The sequence below is a fragment of the Macaca fascicularis genome, chromosome 15 (assembly GCF_037993035.2).
Source record: "Macaca fascicularis isolate 582-1 chromosome 15, T2T-MFA8v1.1".
Taxonomy (NCBI): domain Eukaryota; kingdom Metazoa; phylum Chordata; class Mammalia; order Primates; family Cercopithecidae; genus Macaca; species Macaca fascicularis.
Window position 1 is genome coordinate 1156618 of NC_088389.1, and position 16439 is coordinate 1173056.

A 16439-nucleotide genomic window follows, 5' to 3' on the forward strand; every position below is an offset into this window, starting at 1 on the left:
AGGTGTTCGAGACCAGCCTGTCTAACATGAGGAAACCCCGTTTCTACAAAAAAGACAAAAAATTAGCTGGGCATGGTGGCCGAGATCATGCCACTGCACTTTAGCCTGGGTGACAGAGCGAGACTCTGTCTCAAAAAAAAAAAAAAAAAAAAATTAGAATTTTATACATTTAATGCAACCCTAGTAAGCAATCAGGGAAGGTTCAAAAAATGAATAAGGGGATAAGAATAGGAGTAAAGAAATAAATTGAAATACCAGTGATGAGGATTTTCATAGCCTGTTCAAATCTAAGTATGTAGTCAATTTTGGGATCACTGTGATTTGGGGTTTGCTTTCTACCTAACAAGCTATTTAAAACACTGAGAAGGCAATATTAGAACTTTCATTTTAATGAAATATTCAGAATTTTGATTAAAATAAATACTAAATTAAGTTTACAAGTAGCAGTTAAATATTTAGAGACATTTAATGTACAAAGTTTTGCAAACACTACAAATATTTAAGAGTGTTGATTGAGGCTGGATGCGGTGGCTCACGCTTGTAATCCCAGCACTTTGGGAGGCTGAGGCGGGTGGATCACGAGGTCAGATCAACAGCATCTAGGCTAACATGGTGAAACCCCGTCTATACTAAAAATAAAAAAAATTAGCCAGGAGTGGTGGCATGTGCCTGTAGTCCCAGCTACTCAGGAGGCTGAGGCAGGAGAATGGTGTGAACCCGGGAGGCGGAGTTTGCAGTGAGCACAGATCATTCCACTGCACTCCAGCCTGGGCAACAGAGTGAGACTCTGTCTCAAAAAATAAAAAACAAATAGTGTTGATTGGGAGGAAGGGAATGTCAACTGCCAATAAATGTAGAAGATGAAAGAACAGGACTTTAAACAGAGCATACTTAGTTACAGGTTTCTGTCTCCTCCCCACACAGAAAAACTCTCCAACATTCATGACTTCATCCACTCTGACTAGCAGATAGGCCACATTTCCTGACACCCTGGCTCTTCACCTCAAAAGGTTTATCTTTCCACCACACCAGCAAAGACCCTCAGGATACACGATTCATACTGCCAGCTAAGCATCTACCCCAAGGGACAAGGTAAGCACACACTGAAGCAGCTAGGCTATCCTAGCCCTAATCCCTCCAGTAGCATCCACACTGAGCATTGCTGCACTTGTAGAAGGTGGTCATCAGCTCGTCTGCAGATTGAGTCTAAAACTGCATGAAGTAAGCACGAGGATGTTTGCATATGAGACATGGCTGGGGCAATGAGAAAAATGAAGTGACCAACATTTTAAAAAATGTTGCTCATGACTATTAAAAGTAGGTATTACTTAATATCTTTTTGTTTTGTTTTGTTTTGTTTTGAGACGGATTCTCCCACTATCGCCTGGGTTGGAGAGCAGTGGTGAACTGTCGGCTCACTGCAACCTCTGCCTCCCAGGTTCAAACAATTCTCCTAACCCAAACCCTAGACCTAACACTAACTGAACACAAACCTGAACCCTAACCCTAAACCCTAACCCTAACCCTAGCTCTAACCCTACCAAACCCAAACCCAAACACTAACCCTAAACCCTAACCCTAACCCCTAAAGCTAACCCTAACCCCTAACCCTAACCCTTAACCCCTAAAACTAACCGTAACCCTAAACCCTAACCCCTAAAACTAACCCTAACCCTAACCCCTAACCCCAACCCTAATCCTAACTTCTTAATCAACTGTATTGACTAATTAAGTAAATATGAGTGGGCAAGGTGAGGTGGCTCACACCTCTAATCCCAGCACTTTGGGAAACCGAGGCAGGCAGATCACCTGAGGTCAGGAGTTCTAGACCAGCTGGCCAATATGGTGAAACTCCATCTCTACTAAAAATACAAACATTAGCCGGGCGTGGTGGCAGGCACCTGTAATTCCAACTACTCGGTAGGCTGAGGCAGGAGAGTCACTTGAACCTGGGAGGTGGAGGTTGCAGTGAGCTGAGATCACACCACTGCACTCCAGCCTGGGTGACAGAGCCAGACTCCATCTCAGAAAAAAAAAAAAAAAAAAAAAGGAAACATAAGTGTTTAAACCTGAAATTTTTTGCAACTGGTGTGTGTGTGATATGTACACACATACACACACACAGGGTTGGAAAATACAGTAAGGTAATATTCTGTCCAGTAAACTCTTATGAAATTTCAATGATCAATTGTGCCCTTTGCCTTTCATTCTGCACTGAGATTTTATTTTTCTTTACTGATTATCCCAAATATGGACTCTGCTTTTATGTATCTATTTCCTTGATTTATAAATTAAGGGTGATTCTCACATATTATCTACCAAAGTTTTTTTTTTTTTGTCTAAAAAAATCACGTTAGAACACATCATAACCACTGTGACTTTAAGGATCTAGGTAGACAGAATCTTAGAGTATTTGATAAGGGGGTGTTGGATGTGCGTAGAGTTCCCAAGACCCCCAAGAGCCTGCTGTGTCCCTGTCGGTGGGGGCCGCAAAGCAGGCAGCTGGGCTGGGCTGGGCTGGACTGGGCAGGAGACGGCAGCAGGTGGGAGTGCTCAGGGACTGGGGGCAGGTCAGTTCTGCGATCCCTGTTCTGAGCCCAGTGGGAAATCATCGTTAGAGTTAAATAAGGAGAGTGATGGGATGAGACTTGTTTGTAAAGGAGAGTTTTGTCACAATCACCCTGAGAGCTCTATGGGGTGTGGGTGGGTCTCTGCTCCTCCGGGGGACTGTGCTGAGCAGGGCATGGCCAGAGGCTGCGAGTTCCCACCTGGAGTGCAGCGTCGGTACCTGCCCAGGGGGAACCGCTGTGCAGACCCAGCCTGGGGGCAGCTCTGCTCTTTACCTCTGCGAAGGCTCCAGAAAAGGAAAACTGGACCCAGATGGAAAGAGAGATTTTCCACCCAGCCCGGGCGGCTGCAAAGTGAAACACGGGCCTGCGGACCTGACCCTCAGGCAGGAACGAGGCCTCCTGTGCTGGGGTCACCTGGCACTTACCTGGGAGGGGTCTCCGTTTTGGGTGAAAAACACTGGGGTGTTTTCTGCGAAGTTGCAGATCTGGCTCAGCAACAACCACGGAGGAATCTGAGAGAAAAGAGAAAGAAAACTCCACACTACCGTTGCAAGTTTCCTGAAAGTATGGAATTACTGGGAAGCAATGAAAACAACTGTGTCAATTCCATGTCCGTGAAGCAGAGACGACAACAAACTCCACCGTGGAGGCCGAGCCTGAGGCAGCTCCAGCTCAGCAGCAGCTGTGAGCAGCTGGAGGCTACGTTTGTATTGATTATGTCGGTGTCAATTATTATGAGCCGGGACTGCAGGGCCGTGTGGGGGGCACCGGGTTTTATATTAACATTTCCGTATTGAGGCAGTGCATTAGCGTTCCAGGTGTTTGTTACATGAGCACTGCGAGCGACATATTCGTATTTGGGAGTCATATCTGCATTAGGAACGCTCCATTGGTGTTCCAAGGCTGCGGTGTGGACCTCGCACTGTGCTCACCTCGCCTTGGGTGGGGAGAACTTCAGTGCACAGGATTCAGAGGGGCTTTTGGTTTCCAGTTTTCCACACCAACCCCTCTTACTGGTCTCTGACCCTCAGTAGTCAGGGCTGTAAACAGGAAGGATTTTACTCACCGTGGCCACGAGTTGTCCCAAAGTGAGGCGGTGCCCTCTGGGTCTGTGCTGAGGAGAACGCGGGCTTCACCCTCGCATCGGCCGGGTGTGGACGCCCTGCTGGTGGCCTGCGGGCCCTCTTGCTGATGATGCGGAGCCGGAAGGGGGAGGGGTGTGGCTGGCGCCCCCTGCTGGCAGCCGAGGGCACTGCAGGGCCCAGTTGCTCACGGTGCAGACACCAGCGCCCCCTGTTGGCAGCTGGGGGCACTGCAGGGATCTCTTGCTCACGGTGTCATGGCCTTGCGCCCCCTGCTGGAAACCAGGGCACTGCAGGGCCCTCTTGCTCATGGTGTGGTGCCCGTGCACCCCCTGCTGGCGGCCAGGGCACTGCAGGGCCCTCTTGCTCCCAGTGTAGTGGCGGCACGCCCCCTGCTGGCGGCTGGGGACACTGCAGGGCCCTCTTGCTCCCAGTGTGACAGCCGAGCACCCCCTGCTGGCCTCTTCCTACACCACTTAAACTCGGAGCGCAGGTTGTTCAGCGCTATCAATTCTGCAAATTCAAACTGAAACGGAGCTAATACTGGGGAGATCTGATGTCCCAGTTCTTGTCTAACTTGAAATAAAGATTTTCACCAAGAGGCAGTACAAAGATGGCAGATAACTTCATTGCAAAGAAATATAAAGAGCATATTGTAGAAAAAACAAGTACGCCTCAAGGGAGGAGTGGGGCTGATCTGCAAGAAAACAGTTCCAGGGTCCTGAACAGGGAGTTTTCTGTTGAACTTCTTCACATTCCTCAAGTCTCCACCTCTTTTGTCTGGTTTTCCTGCTCCTTCCTTAGATCCCTGACTTGCCCCACCTAGGCTTGTGGGACCCCCTCACTGTTGGTTGACACATATGTGCAGTGATCAGTGTGACTCCACTGCTGGGGCTGGGCTCCTTCCTGCCACTCCAGGAAGATTCTACAGTGGTCATGTCTGTACCTACTGTGCCTGCCTATCTCTTTCGAATGTCCTTCTCTGCCCTAATCTGTACTTATGGTGCCAGGTTTCTCTTAAGAATGTTCCCTTTGTCCTTACCAGCATGTAGCTAGCAATATCCTGACATTTTAACTGCAGAGTGAATGATTATTGGGGCATCTTAAGAGGAGCTCTGTGCCCCAGACTTAGCCTCCCAGAACCTCCTCCACCATCTATCCAACCCCAACCCCAACCCACCACTGTAATCTTAACCAACCCTAACCCTGATCCCCAGGGAAGCTGAATCTGCCTCCTCTTGCCAAGTGCCTCCCTTGATCCTCACCACACTCTCAAAACCTGATCCCATACTTGCACTGAAAACAAACTGCAGGCCAGGCATGGTGGCTCACATCTGTAATCCCAGCACTTTGGGAGGCCAAGGCAGGCTGATCACTTGAGGTCAGGAGTTCGAGACCAGCCTGGCCAACATGGTGAAACCCTGTCATTACTAAAAATACAAAAATTATTTTGTATTGGGCATGGTGGTGCGCATCTGTAATCCCAGCTACTCGGGAGGCTGAGACAGGAGAACTGCTTGAACCCAGGAGGCAGAGGTTGCAGTGAGCTGAGATTGCCTCACTGCACTCTAGCCTGGGCAACAAGAGCAAGACTCTGTCACAATCAACAACAACAACAAACTGCAGTTCGCACTTTCTTCTGACCCCTTCTGGCAGGGCACCCCAAGCCCACACCCTTGCATATACCAGTGGCAGCATGGTGGGGTTTTGTTTTTGATTTTTTGCTAAGTTTTTATTTTAATTCAAGGACTTTGCTTCATACAAAATGTCATTGTAGAAACAATAGCAGAATCCAAAGTTTGGCTGATAAATATTACTCAGGCAGCAAACTAGTCAATCACAGAATTTTTTTTAAGTAGGTCCCAGTTGTGTTGCATGGTTGGGACTTTTTTTTTTTTAACACTTCTTAAATATAAAGTTTTGCAACAAACCTTTGATTTATATCAAATATAATTAAAAATTAAATGAATACATTGTATCAAAAAGTACGAAGATATACATTATCATGCACATACTTGTATATATGTATATATGTATATATGTTACATGCACACATAACTTGTTCAAACTACAGCCACTGCTTGACTGGTTCCAGATGCAGACAACTGGGTGATGCATTTCAAATTTGGCAACTCACTATGAGATTCAGGGGACATATATGATAGCTGGAGAAGACACAGTGAGAAACAAAACCCAAAGTCAGGAAAACAAGACATAATGTCTCCTTTCCCCGCTCCCTGTAGTTTTCATCAATTCCAATGCCTAGAAGAGTCCAGACAAGCCAGCTAGGCTGTGTGGGTCTAGAAAAGTGGATTCTCGACCCAACACTGCCTGGGGAAATGGCTGTGGTTCTGCATGGAATGGACACATTTGACACCCAAGATAACATGGGCTGGGGGCGGGGGAACAAGAGACAAAACATCAGTCAAAATACACATCCTTCTACTTTGCAACATGAGCACAGTGATCACATGCATAGTCCGAGATTCCTGGTTTATTCTATTGGAATAAAATACTCTGTTGTCGTTAAAGTTCCAGAGCGTTGTGCCTTCAGGTAAGGAAATTCTATAAAAAGGTTTGGTCACAATCATGCTGAACCCCGAGACCAGGCAGCGGTCTTGTGTGTTTTATTTCTAGTAAATGTGTCTTTTGTTGCATAGCCCTATGGGTTAATGACATCCACACACTGAGCACACCTGCACAGGCACTGTGCCTCCCGTGACACAGACACACACACACGCATCACACACAACTTCTTTGAGGAGAATCGTGGGGTAGAAGCCAAGAATCCAACACAGATCATCTGGAATTTCAGAACACGGAGGACACACCACCACTAACTGCTCTAAATGCTCCCTTTCTTCACAAAACAAAGGGCCTCCCAGCAGCTTGTGCACCTTGGACAGTGTCCTGAGCGTGCTCTTTCTCTCCTGAGCATGGCCATGGGGGTCAGACCTCACTTGACTGCCTGCTCCGTGTCTGGCGCCAGGACAGTGCTGGGCGTCAGGTGTCCTCCCTTGGTCACTTGCTCTGAGTTTCATTCCAGCTGGGGTTTCCTCCCTCCTGCCCTGACGGCCCTACATCCAAGCCCCCAGCCAATGTCTCCCTCCTTCCTGCCAGCCTTTCCCTCTCTTCTGCTGTGTGTGGACGGAAACCTATTTCACACACCACAGAGTGTGCCCTGAGAATCAGATGCAGAACAGACTGAAAATGCCTCACACAAGCACATGGTCAGCCACCCTGTGGCTTCCCTGGAAACCCCTTCCACTCGTGGGAGGAGGACAACAAATGGCTGCCTTGTTTCCCACCATGACATCCAGTACTCTCCACTGGCAAGGGCTTGCTACCTGGCTGCCGTTTTGAGTACTTTTCACAACATCCTGCCACGATGGTTCCCGAGGCCTCGCCTCACACCACAGTGCCCAGGTGCCCGGGCGTGAGGGCTTGGCGGTCAGGCACTTGGTCAAGAGCAGCAGAGTCAGGGGCCGTCTGGGATCCACCTGGACTGGACAGGGCTGCACAGGGAGTCTCCCTCACATAAGCCACAAAGACACGTGGCAAAAAGCTGACATCTTTCTTCCACAGGTTTGATTTTTTAAAGTTATGTGAACATTTGCTCCCCCATTTTTCTGGTTTTCTATTTTTTCTACATCAAGTATATAGAAGTGACAAGACTGAGAGGTGTTGCAATTAAAAATCAAAACCACAGTAAGAACACTTTCCACCTCAGTCCCTGCGGGGCTGACGGTGTCCAGGGAGGGACAGAGCGTGTCTGAGCGAGCGTTCACTGACGCTGGCGGGCTGCACAAGCCACGACCGTTTCCCCTTCCCATCCCCTCCGTCCCGAGGTCTCGGCGCGCTTTCAGGTGGGCCCTGCTTCTCTGCTGCACGGCCGCGTGAAGGGTGCTCCCCACAGGACGCAGAGCTCCTCACAACGGCTCCAAGCCACCCTGGATGCTGAGTCCCAGGACACGGGATTTGGACTCCCGGGTCCTTCTCAGCTACACACAGCAGCCTGCACTTTAGCGTCTGGTGTGTGGTACGAGACCCAGGAAGGCAGGACAGGAAGGGGACAGAGAGCCGCATCCTCTAACAGGGCTTTATTCGTCGTCTAGAGTAAAAGAGGGAAGGAGGGGGAGGGAGGGGCCGCAGGAGCCTCACCAAGGTGGGCGAGGCCTCCCCCCAGGGGCTGCTGCCCCGTGTGGATGATAAAACTCATCCACTGGAACACAGGCCTGCTGCATGCAGGCGTCTGAGCAGTCACGGTGCAGCTAGCACCAGTGGTCTTGGTCAGGGTGGTGGTAGCTGTGCCGCGCTCGGCCGCCTGAGCTGAGTCCCAGGGTGCAGTGGTAACCATTGGGCACGCGGCGGAGAGGGTGAGACTGGGAGGTCAGGGAGGACACGTAGGAAGTCCTGGAGGAGCGGCCTGAGTTGGTGGCCACAGCCTCCTCGAAAGTGAGCGTGTCCTCAGGCAGGGCGTGGACAGAGGCCTCGCTGTCCAGACGCTGCCCCAGGTAAGGGTCAGAGCCGATTCGAGAACCAGGGGCCAGGGGCTGGCTGAGGGGGTCTTTCTGCAGCAGGGCGTTGTGTTCAGAAAGCCCACGGCTGAGCCGGCCCGGGGAGAAGGCAGGGAGGCTGGTCTGAGCCCCGGCGAAGTGGATGGGTGAGGAGTTGGCGGTCTTGTAGGTGATGCTGGGGCGGGGAGTCAGGGGTGTCTGGGGGAGCTGCCTCCGCCCACCACGGCCGGGGGTGCTAGCACCAGATGTTGACAGCAAGGGGCTCCCGTTCACGGAACCACTGCCCTACACAAAAATGGACCAGAACAAATCAAAGATAAAAAAAAAAAAGCCGAACCAACAGACAGAGCACATCACACACAGGTGCCTGGGGGGATGAGAGGAGAGAGGGAGGCAATGGCGGACAAACTGGGCCGCGGTGGCCAGGGAGGCAACAGGCACCTGTGTGTGCAGGAGGGCGATGGTCACGGTCAGGCCCAGGAATGGGGTGGGGGAGAGCAGGTGATGGGAAGGGACAGGCTAGGGCCAGGGAAAAGGACAAAACAAAAGCCCAACCACCACGGTCAGGGAAGGAGAGTCAAGAAGTGACTGAGAGAGAGGTGAGGATTTGGGGGCCCAGGTCTGAAAGAGGATGAGGACACAGAACCACCATCCCAGGGTGACCCAGGCAGGAGCTTGAGGAGAACACAGCTGGGGTAGGGTGCAGACGCGGGCTCCAGGACAGGGCACAGAGGGGGTGCCCAGCCCTTGGGGTTGCTGGGAACAACAAAGGGCAGTGGGGAGGCCCTGGGGAGAGGGAGGGGCCTGTGGGACAGTGGTGCTGGGCCAAGGGAGAGGCAGCTGGACCCTGACCTTCTCACCTATTCCTCTTACCTGTGGCTGGGGACCTGGCTCCTGGCCAGCTGTTGGCGACGTGGGGTGGCTGCTAAGGGAGGGCTTGGGCTTCGGGGGCTCACGGCCCCCAAAGCGGTCACAGGAGTAGAAGCGCTGCTTCTCCGAGGAGGAGGATGAGGGCTGCCTCCGCTCCTGGGACCGGCCCCGCTCCTGCCGGCGCTCTCGTTCCCGCCGGCAGCCTGTAGGCCCCTCTCCCGGGGGCAGCCCTGGCCCCGAAGCACTGCTTGGTGCTGGCCAGGGAAGAGAAGAAGTTAGCGTGGCCAGGCCCAAGGCAGGGACCCCTGACCCCCGGCGCCAACAGGACAGAATTCAGGCGGTGCCAGGGGAGGACTAGGGTGAGGGTTAGGGCCTGGGCCTCAGCCTCACCCTGCTCCGGCTGGTTATGGGGTCATGAGGCCCACAAAGGAAGAGGGTACCCCATGGGCTGCTTGGACCCCCTGACTCAGGCCACAGCTCCCTGAGGGGCTCCCTGGGCCCCTCCACACGCACCACCATCCGTATCGGCAGACAGGCTGGGCCCCTTCTCCAGGGACCTCTGCTTCCTGTCCCTGCGGCGGTGGCAGCGGTGGTGGTGGTGGTGTGGTGCCTGGCTAGGGGGTGGGCGGTCCGGGGTGGTGCTGCAGAGATGAGTCCCGCGGGGCCTCTGGGCCAGCGTGGAGATGGAGCGCTTCATGGGGCTGGCATCTGTGACGGGCTGTGAGCAAAGGACAGGGGTGGGCAAAGGACTGACAGTGGGCCTAGGGGAGGCACCAGGGTCAGCTGGGATGCAGGCATGGGAGGGGGTCGTGGAGCAGGCCCACACGTCCCCCATCTTGGTCTCACAGTCAGAGGGACCCAGGCCTGAGATAGGAACTCCGGTGGGTAGGCTGGGGGCAGACAGTGCCTGAGTCCCCACCCCATCCCGTGTGCCCTGCCAGGAAAAGAAAGGCGGCTGGCTTGGTTGGAAGAACCCTGAGTGGGGCCCAGAGACACCTCAGCTGGCTGCAGTGGGATCACTCTGCCTGGTGTATCTGGGGTGGACTGGCCCCCAAGCTGCTTCCACGGCTGGAATCAGTACCTGTGGAAGAGACCTGGGAGGGGAGGGCCCACCCCTCCCAGGTAAACTCACCCACAGCCGCCAATGCATCACATGTGTGAAGGAGGAGGCCCCAGCATAGGCTGCAGGGAGGCTCAGCCTGCACCCACCCACCAGGTAGCACCCAGGAGGGCACCGTCAGATGGGAAAAGAGACAAGAGAGGAAGGACAGGTGGGAAGAGGAGAAAACCGCAAGAGGGAGGAGAGGCAGTGAGGAGAGGAAAAGGGTTTGCTGGCCACAGCAGTGGGATGGGAAAGGAGCCACAGACAAGGTTCAGATCCACAACTCCACAGCCCAAGTAGGCCGAGGGACAGGGGTGGCACGGGGCTCTGGTCACTTTTGGCCAACTGAAGCAGGCTCAGGTTGCAGGTGAAGCCCTGCAGCAACTCCGAGGCCTCGGAGGTCTGGGCACAGTGTTCCCAGATTGGCCTCAGAGGGGCGACCCTCCCAGTGTCCTCATGGAAGGAGCCTCCGCCAGGAAACACATGGGGCTGCAGCCACCCCCCCGCCAGAGCTTCCTCTTCCTTAATCCAACGTGCATGTCCCAGAAAGAGGCGAGCCCAGCAAGGAGCTGGGTAGTGGAAGTGGTCCAGGGACTGCCTGCCCATGAGCAGGGAGGGTCCTCCGCAGAGCCACATGTGGGAAAGGGGACTGAGGTGTTGGTGAGATTTTCCAGATGAGTGTGGGGGTTGTCTGGGGAATAGAAACCCGGAGAGGAGGAGCAGAACATGGCAGGGCCAGAGTGGGGGCCCCTACGCCCCATGGCCCCTGATGGGAGGCTGAGAATAGGCACAGCTGCCCCAGCAGCATCTAATGGACCTGACCCACCCTCTCGAGAAGCCTCGGGTGCTGAAGGCGTCCAGGCTGCACCTCTGTTGGCACCCAGTCAGGGCTGCCCGAGGTCCCTGCTCCCGCCTCAGCAAAGAGCTCCACACATGGACCCCAGCCCTTTCCACCCCAGGTCTCCTCACCTGCAGGAAGCCCAGAGCCACACTCCCACTTCCCCATCCCTCATTTGCCTGGCCCAGGGCCTGGACCCTCCCAGACCACCTACCTGAGTCTCAGCCGCAAGGCGGGGCATGGAGGCTGCTCGACCCTGGCTCTCCAGCCCAGGCTGGGGCTCCCCATCAGGGCCCCTCCGGGTCATGCTCTGCATCTGAACGTCCACAGCCTGTAGATATAGCACTCGCCTAGTCCCACCACACAAGGCACCACAGACTCATCTGACCCCATCCAGACTCACCCCATGAGGCACTGCTGTCTCACCCAAATCCATCTCAGTCTCACCTAACCCCCACTGCTGTTCAAACGTCCCCCATCCTAGTCTCACACACCCCCCATTCCCTGTTCATATATCCCCCACCCCAGTCTCACACATCCTCCACCCTGGTCTCACACGTCCCCCACCCCAGTCTCAAAATCCCCCATCCATTTTTACACATCCCCCATCCCAGTCTCAAACATCCCCCATCCCTGTCCACACATCCCCCAACCCAGTCTCACTAGCCCCCCGGAGTGCTCACCAGTGCTCCTGACTGCCCCACAGGGATCTCTGTGGAGTGGCCACGCTCCAGGGGCGGCCTGGCCTCGTGGGGCCCATCCTGGGTCCTTTGAGTGCCCCAGGAGACAGACTCCTTGATGCCACTCTCTTGGTTTTGTCTATGGCAGAGAAGACAAAGAGATTCCTGTAGGGTCAGAGGCTGCAGATGCCTCACCAATAGCCTGGTGCTTCAACCTGCCAGATGTCTCCACCACACGCAGCAGAGGTCAGGGGGCTTGGCCACCCTGTTCTGGGCTGAACTGAGCCCTCCCTTGAACACAAGACTACCAACATGGCCTGTGCACGCTGGACCCAAGCAAAGCCTCATCAAAGGACATGGATCTAAAACAAAGTCAGAGCAGGAAGGAATTCAGAGTGGCAGAGAGGATGCAGAGCACCAGCTTACAGTCCCACAGTGCTCAAATCTGAGGGGGGGCCTGGGCCCGTCTCCCCCTCCTCTGGACAAGGAGCTGATCCGTGAAGTGTGAGCAGGGGTTGTCCTTGCCGCACAGGACTAACCTGGGAAGGAGTGGGGCCACATGTGTACAGCCTGCGTTAGGACAGTAGCTGAAGAAGTCCTGCCTATGCCAGCAGACAGCGAGAGAAACTGTCATGGAGAGGACAGGCTGGGACAGGTGAGGGCAAAGCTGTCATGGAGGGGACGGGCTGGGATGGGGGGTAGGGGGCCTCGCCCAGGACTCTTTGGGCTTCGTCCTCCAGGGGCTTCCTCCCTCAGGAGTCCCTTGCTGGTGGCTCCTCCTTACTTCTCTGACCCCCCACCAAAAGCCACGACGAGCCTTTCCATCCCTCCGCTCTCTGCTGGGGTGCAGCCTTCTTGCAGAGGCCACCCCACACATGCTGTCCATACACCTGCCCCAATAGCCCCACCCGGAGATGCTCCCGCACTGGTATTTCTCATCACGTGTCTCCCAACTGGCATGGAATGTGTTTGGGTGAGTGCTCATTCTCACGTTCAGTGAAGCACTGACTACATTCTTAGTCATGCAGGTTGAGTGGCACTGATAACTCTGAACTCAGACTGGAGCCTGATGTTCTAAATGGACCACACACACTGCTGCACCACGGACCGGGCACTGCAGCCCCTGCTGGCACTGGGCACAGAGCAGCCGCAGTGGCAGGCTGGTGCTGAGAGGAGGGGTGGTCAGGAGAACCGGAGCTGGCTCCTAATGCACTGCTAATCCTGAAAAAACACCAAGTCCAAGGCCAGGGGTGTGCTCAACCCGCTCACTAAATAGCTCAATAAATACCCTCGCCAGCTCCAGTCTGAGTGGGTGTTCTCTAACTTGGAGTTGTAATTGATTTAGGTAGAAACTATCATCACAGAAATAACAGAAGCTCAAATTTCCTGCTGAAAGCCTGGCTTAGATAAACCCCAGACACCTCACTATCTCCTCCCACCTATACATACAGTCAGAATCAGGACTTTAAATGCAAGGAAGGTTTCCACCAGCATGCCGAAAGCAGAGTGTGGGAACGGGGGACTGCCAGGGGCTCGGGAGTCAGCCCCCAGGATCTGGGTCCTGAGATTTGGGAGCACACTTTTCTGGGCCACAGTGGGAAAAAGTGATGGTTCTTTTAAGTCACCTGCTTCTGAGTGATTTGTCACCGAGAAATATTGTGGCAAGAGTTAAGTAATACAAAACAACCTTACCAATTTGTTTACAAAATATAACAGCTTCAGAAATCAGTACCAAAGTGGAGCTCTAAGATGAAAAGTGCCTTTCAGGGTTAGAAAGATCAGAGCAGTAGGAGGCCACTGACAGAAAGGGGTAGGAGATGGAGGTGGAATCTCAGCATCTGCTGGCACAGAGGGCCGACGAGGAGCAGGGGCAGGGGGCCTCTTCTCTGAAAGGGAAGCAGGTACGTGTGTTGGGAATGGGACGTGGTGGTCTAAGTGCTGTTAGGAAGGTGGGTTCGACGAGGCACCTAATGTCACAGGAAACAATTTTAAAGTCTGCCACAGAACCCAGCAAAGGAAGAGCCCTTGACTGCTCTCAGGCAGCAAGTACAACGAGCACCTGTAACAGAGCCAGCCCCTGAGAACTGAGATGTGACCTGGGGGATCTCTGTCCTTGGAGGGTTGCTAAGGGCCCAAGTGCAGGGTCGGGTGGCAGACATGTCCCTCGGATGCCTCTAAGCTGGTTAACCCAGAGGCCAGTGGACGTGAGGGCCAGGGAGGTCGAGGAAATGGGACGTCTGCTTCCCCCTTTACTGGATTTGGGCCTCCTCCTGTTCAGCTATGTCCCGCATCTGGATACTCACATGGCCCCGCCATTGCTGAGGGAGGTGGAACTCTTCTGTCGAAGGAAAACCCGGGCTCCTCGGAGCACAGCTGGCTGCGTCTGCTCCAGGGTGGCCTTCAGGGGGTGGAACAGGGACACAGGACCCATCTGAAAAGGAGGCAAAGGGAAGGGAAAGAGCTCCAATAGGCCTGCAATGTGGCCTCTGCGACCTGCTCCAACCACATGGCACAGGGAAAAAGCCAGGTCATGTTCAAGCCCAGCCTAAGGCTCTTTCCCCTTAGCAAGGGGCCGCTTGCTTTCCCTAATATGTCCCTAAATATGAGCATGTGACCAAAACAGTGAAGCAAGCCAAGGGACCCTTACATCATCTCCTCAAAACCTCACCTGTCAGTGACTTCAGGAAAGCCATGTCACCTCTCAAAACCTCAGTTTCCCTGTCTACACAACTAGGAGATTAGACCAGATTACAGGTGGCAACAATATTCCATCTAATCATCACCTTGAATTGGCTGGGTGGGTGTTAGGGTTAGGGTTAGGGTCAGGGTAGGGCTGAGCAGAATTCTGAGATTTCAGGGCTTGGGAAGACTGCTGGATGGATTAGTGATGTCTGCCCCAGGTACGAGAATAGAAGGTGTGGCCTGAGCACCACATATTCTCCATCCGAGGGTTGGGTCAATGTGCCTAGAAGCCCTGGACACCTAGACAATTTTCCAGCAGACAGACTACATATGGTCACCGAAGACACGGCTGTGTGGGAAGAATGACATCGGGAAGATGGGATCCCAAACCATCTCAGTCAAAGGCAAGAGCAGAACAGACAGTGATCCTGAACCTATCTATCTGAATTTCTTTGCTCTCTGTGTGAAGGGAAAACAGTTCTCCTTCCAACTCTCTAAACAATCCTCCTCAAATGGTCTTCACACCTTCTTCTCTTCCACCCTGTAACAACGGTAACACTACCCAGCCCAGCCCTCATCTTCTGGCCCTGAGCGCTGGCTTTCTACGTCAGGAGCTGCCCAGTACTGCCAGCTCATGGAAAGCTTAAAGGCTCTGTGTAGTTTCTGACTTTGGGGGCTAGAGAGGTAGCTTCAAGAATCTCATCTTCCTTCTCCTGAGGCACTTTTCCCAAGAATGGTGTGCGTCTCCCAGGTTGTCAAACCCCCGAAGGACGCCAGAACCTCGGAGGCATCACAGTTACTTCCTGGAAAACTGAGGGCTGCCAGGTACCTGGGAGAGGCCTCCGGGAGCCTGGTGCATCTGGTCTCTGGTGGTTTTGTTCTGCTTGTAGAAGTCGAATATCATCAGAGCTGCGTAAACCTTCCCCACTGTCATCTCATCCGCTGGAAGAGAATACAGTTGAGATTCAGAGAATGGGGCAGAGGACCCATGGAAACAGGGGGCGCAAGTAAGGTGAAGAAACGGCCTCCCTTCCCTCGTCCCCCACAAGGACTCCTGGAAATGCACTGGGACAGAGGACTCTCAGGCAGAACACGGGACTTGGCCTACCTGGGGCTCCTCCAGATGCTGACCTGGCGCTCCGCTACCCTGACTCCTCCTGAGGCCTCTCATAGCCGGGCTGAGGCCATCCCCACCTGCTTAATGCGGGGCCCTTCCTGTGTCTCCTCCCCAGAAAGCAAGATGGAGTTGGACACCTCCCCGCGCTCCCTCACATCTCCCACACGATGGAGCTGGACACCTCCCGGGGCTCCCTCACACCTCCAACAAGACGGAGTTGGACACCTCCACGCACTCCCTCACGTCTCTCACAAGATGGTGTTGGGCACCCACAAGATGGAGTTGGGCACCTCCCTGTGCTCCCTCACGTCTCCCACAAGATGGTGTTGGGGACCCACAAGATGGAGTTGGGCACCTCCCCGCGCTCCCTCACGTCTCCCACAAGATGGAGTTGGGTGCCGCCGGTGCTCCCTCACGTCTTCAAGATGGAGTTGGGCACCTCCCCACCCTCCTTCACGTCTTCAAGATGGAGTTGGGCACCTCCCCGCGCTCCCTCACGTCTCCCACAAGATGGAGTTGGGCACCTCCCTGCCCTCCCTTACGTCTCCCACAAGATGGTGTTGGGCACCCACAAGATGGAGTTGGGCACCTCCCTGCCCTCCCTCACGTCTCCAAGATGGAGTTGGGCGCCTCCCCGCGCTCCCTCACGTCTCCCACAAGATGGAGTTGGGCGCCTCCCCGCGCTCCCTCACGTCTCCCACAAGATGGAGTTGGGCGCCTCCCCGCGCTCCCTCACGTCTCCCACAAGACGGAGTTGGGCGCCTCCCCGCGCTCCCTCACGTCTCCCACAAGACGGAGTTGGGCACCTCCCCGCGCTCCCTCCCGTCTCCAAGATGGAGGTGGGCATCTCACCGCGCTCCCTCACATCTCTGTGGGATCCCCTCCTGCCTCTCCTCTGGATTTTAAAAAATACATTCCACACACCGGGAGCTCAACACAACAAACCCACGCTCATCTCCGCGGCTCCTCTGCCACCCAGGG

General features: G+C 54.3%; 1 protein-coding gene across 16 annotated transcripts in view; it reads right to left on the reverse strand.

The window, feature by feature from the left end:
* Nucleotides 1-5357: 5357 nt before the first annotated feature.
* The window catches only part of CACNA1B (calcium voltage-gated channel subunit alpha1 B), a 251926-nt gene continuing 240844 nt past the window's right edge, over nt 5358-16439 (reverse strand). For 12 of the 16 annotated variants that reach the window (XR_012424018.1, XM_074015801.1, XM_065530885.1 and 9 more), the window contains 7 exons: nt 15171-15283; nt 13963-14090; nt 11663-11798; nt 11194-11310; nt 9553-9757; nt 9043-9293; nt 5358-8454 (listed from right to left, as the gene is read on the reverse strand). Coding sequence is in view for 12 of the 16 variants with exons in the window: in XM_074015801.1 (XP_073871902.1) it covers nt 7924-8454; nt 9043-9293; nt 9553-9757; nt 11194-11310; nt 11663-11798; nt 13963-14090; nt 15171-15283 (1481 nt within the window). In the remaining 4 variants the exon portion in view is untranslated. Of the gene's footprint in view, nt 8455-9042; nt 9294-9552; nt 9758-11193; nt 11311-11662; nt 11799-13962; nt 14091-15170; nt 15284-16439 lie in introns of those variants that run through there. The other 4 variants (XR_012424020.1, XR_012424019.1, XR_010581679.2 and 1 more) reach the window with 2 other exon arrangements.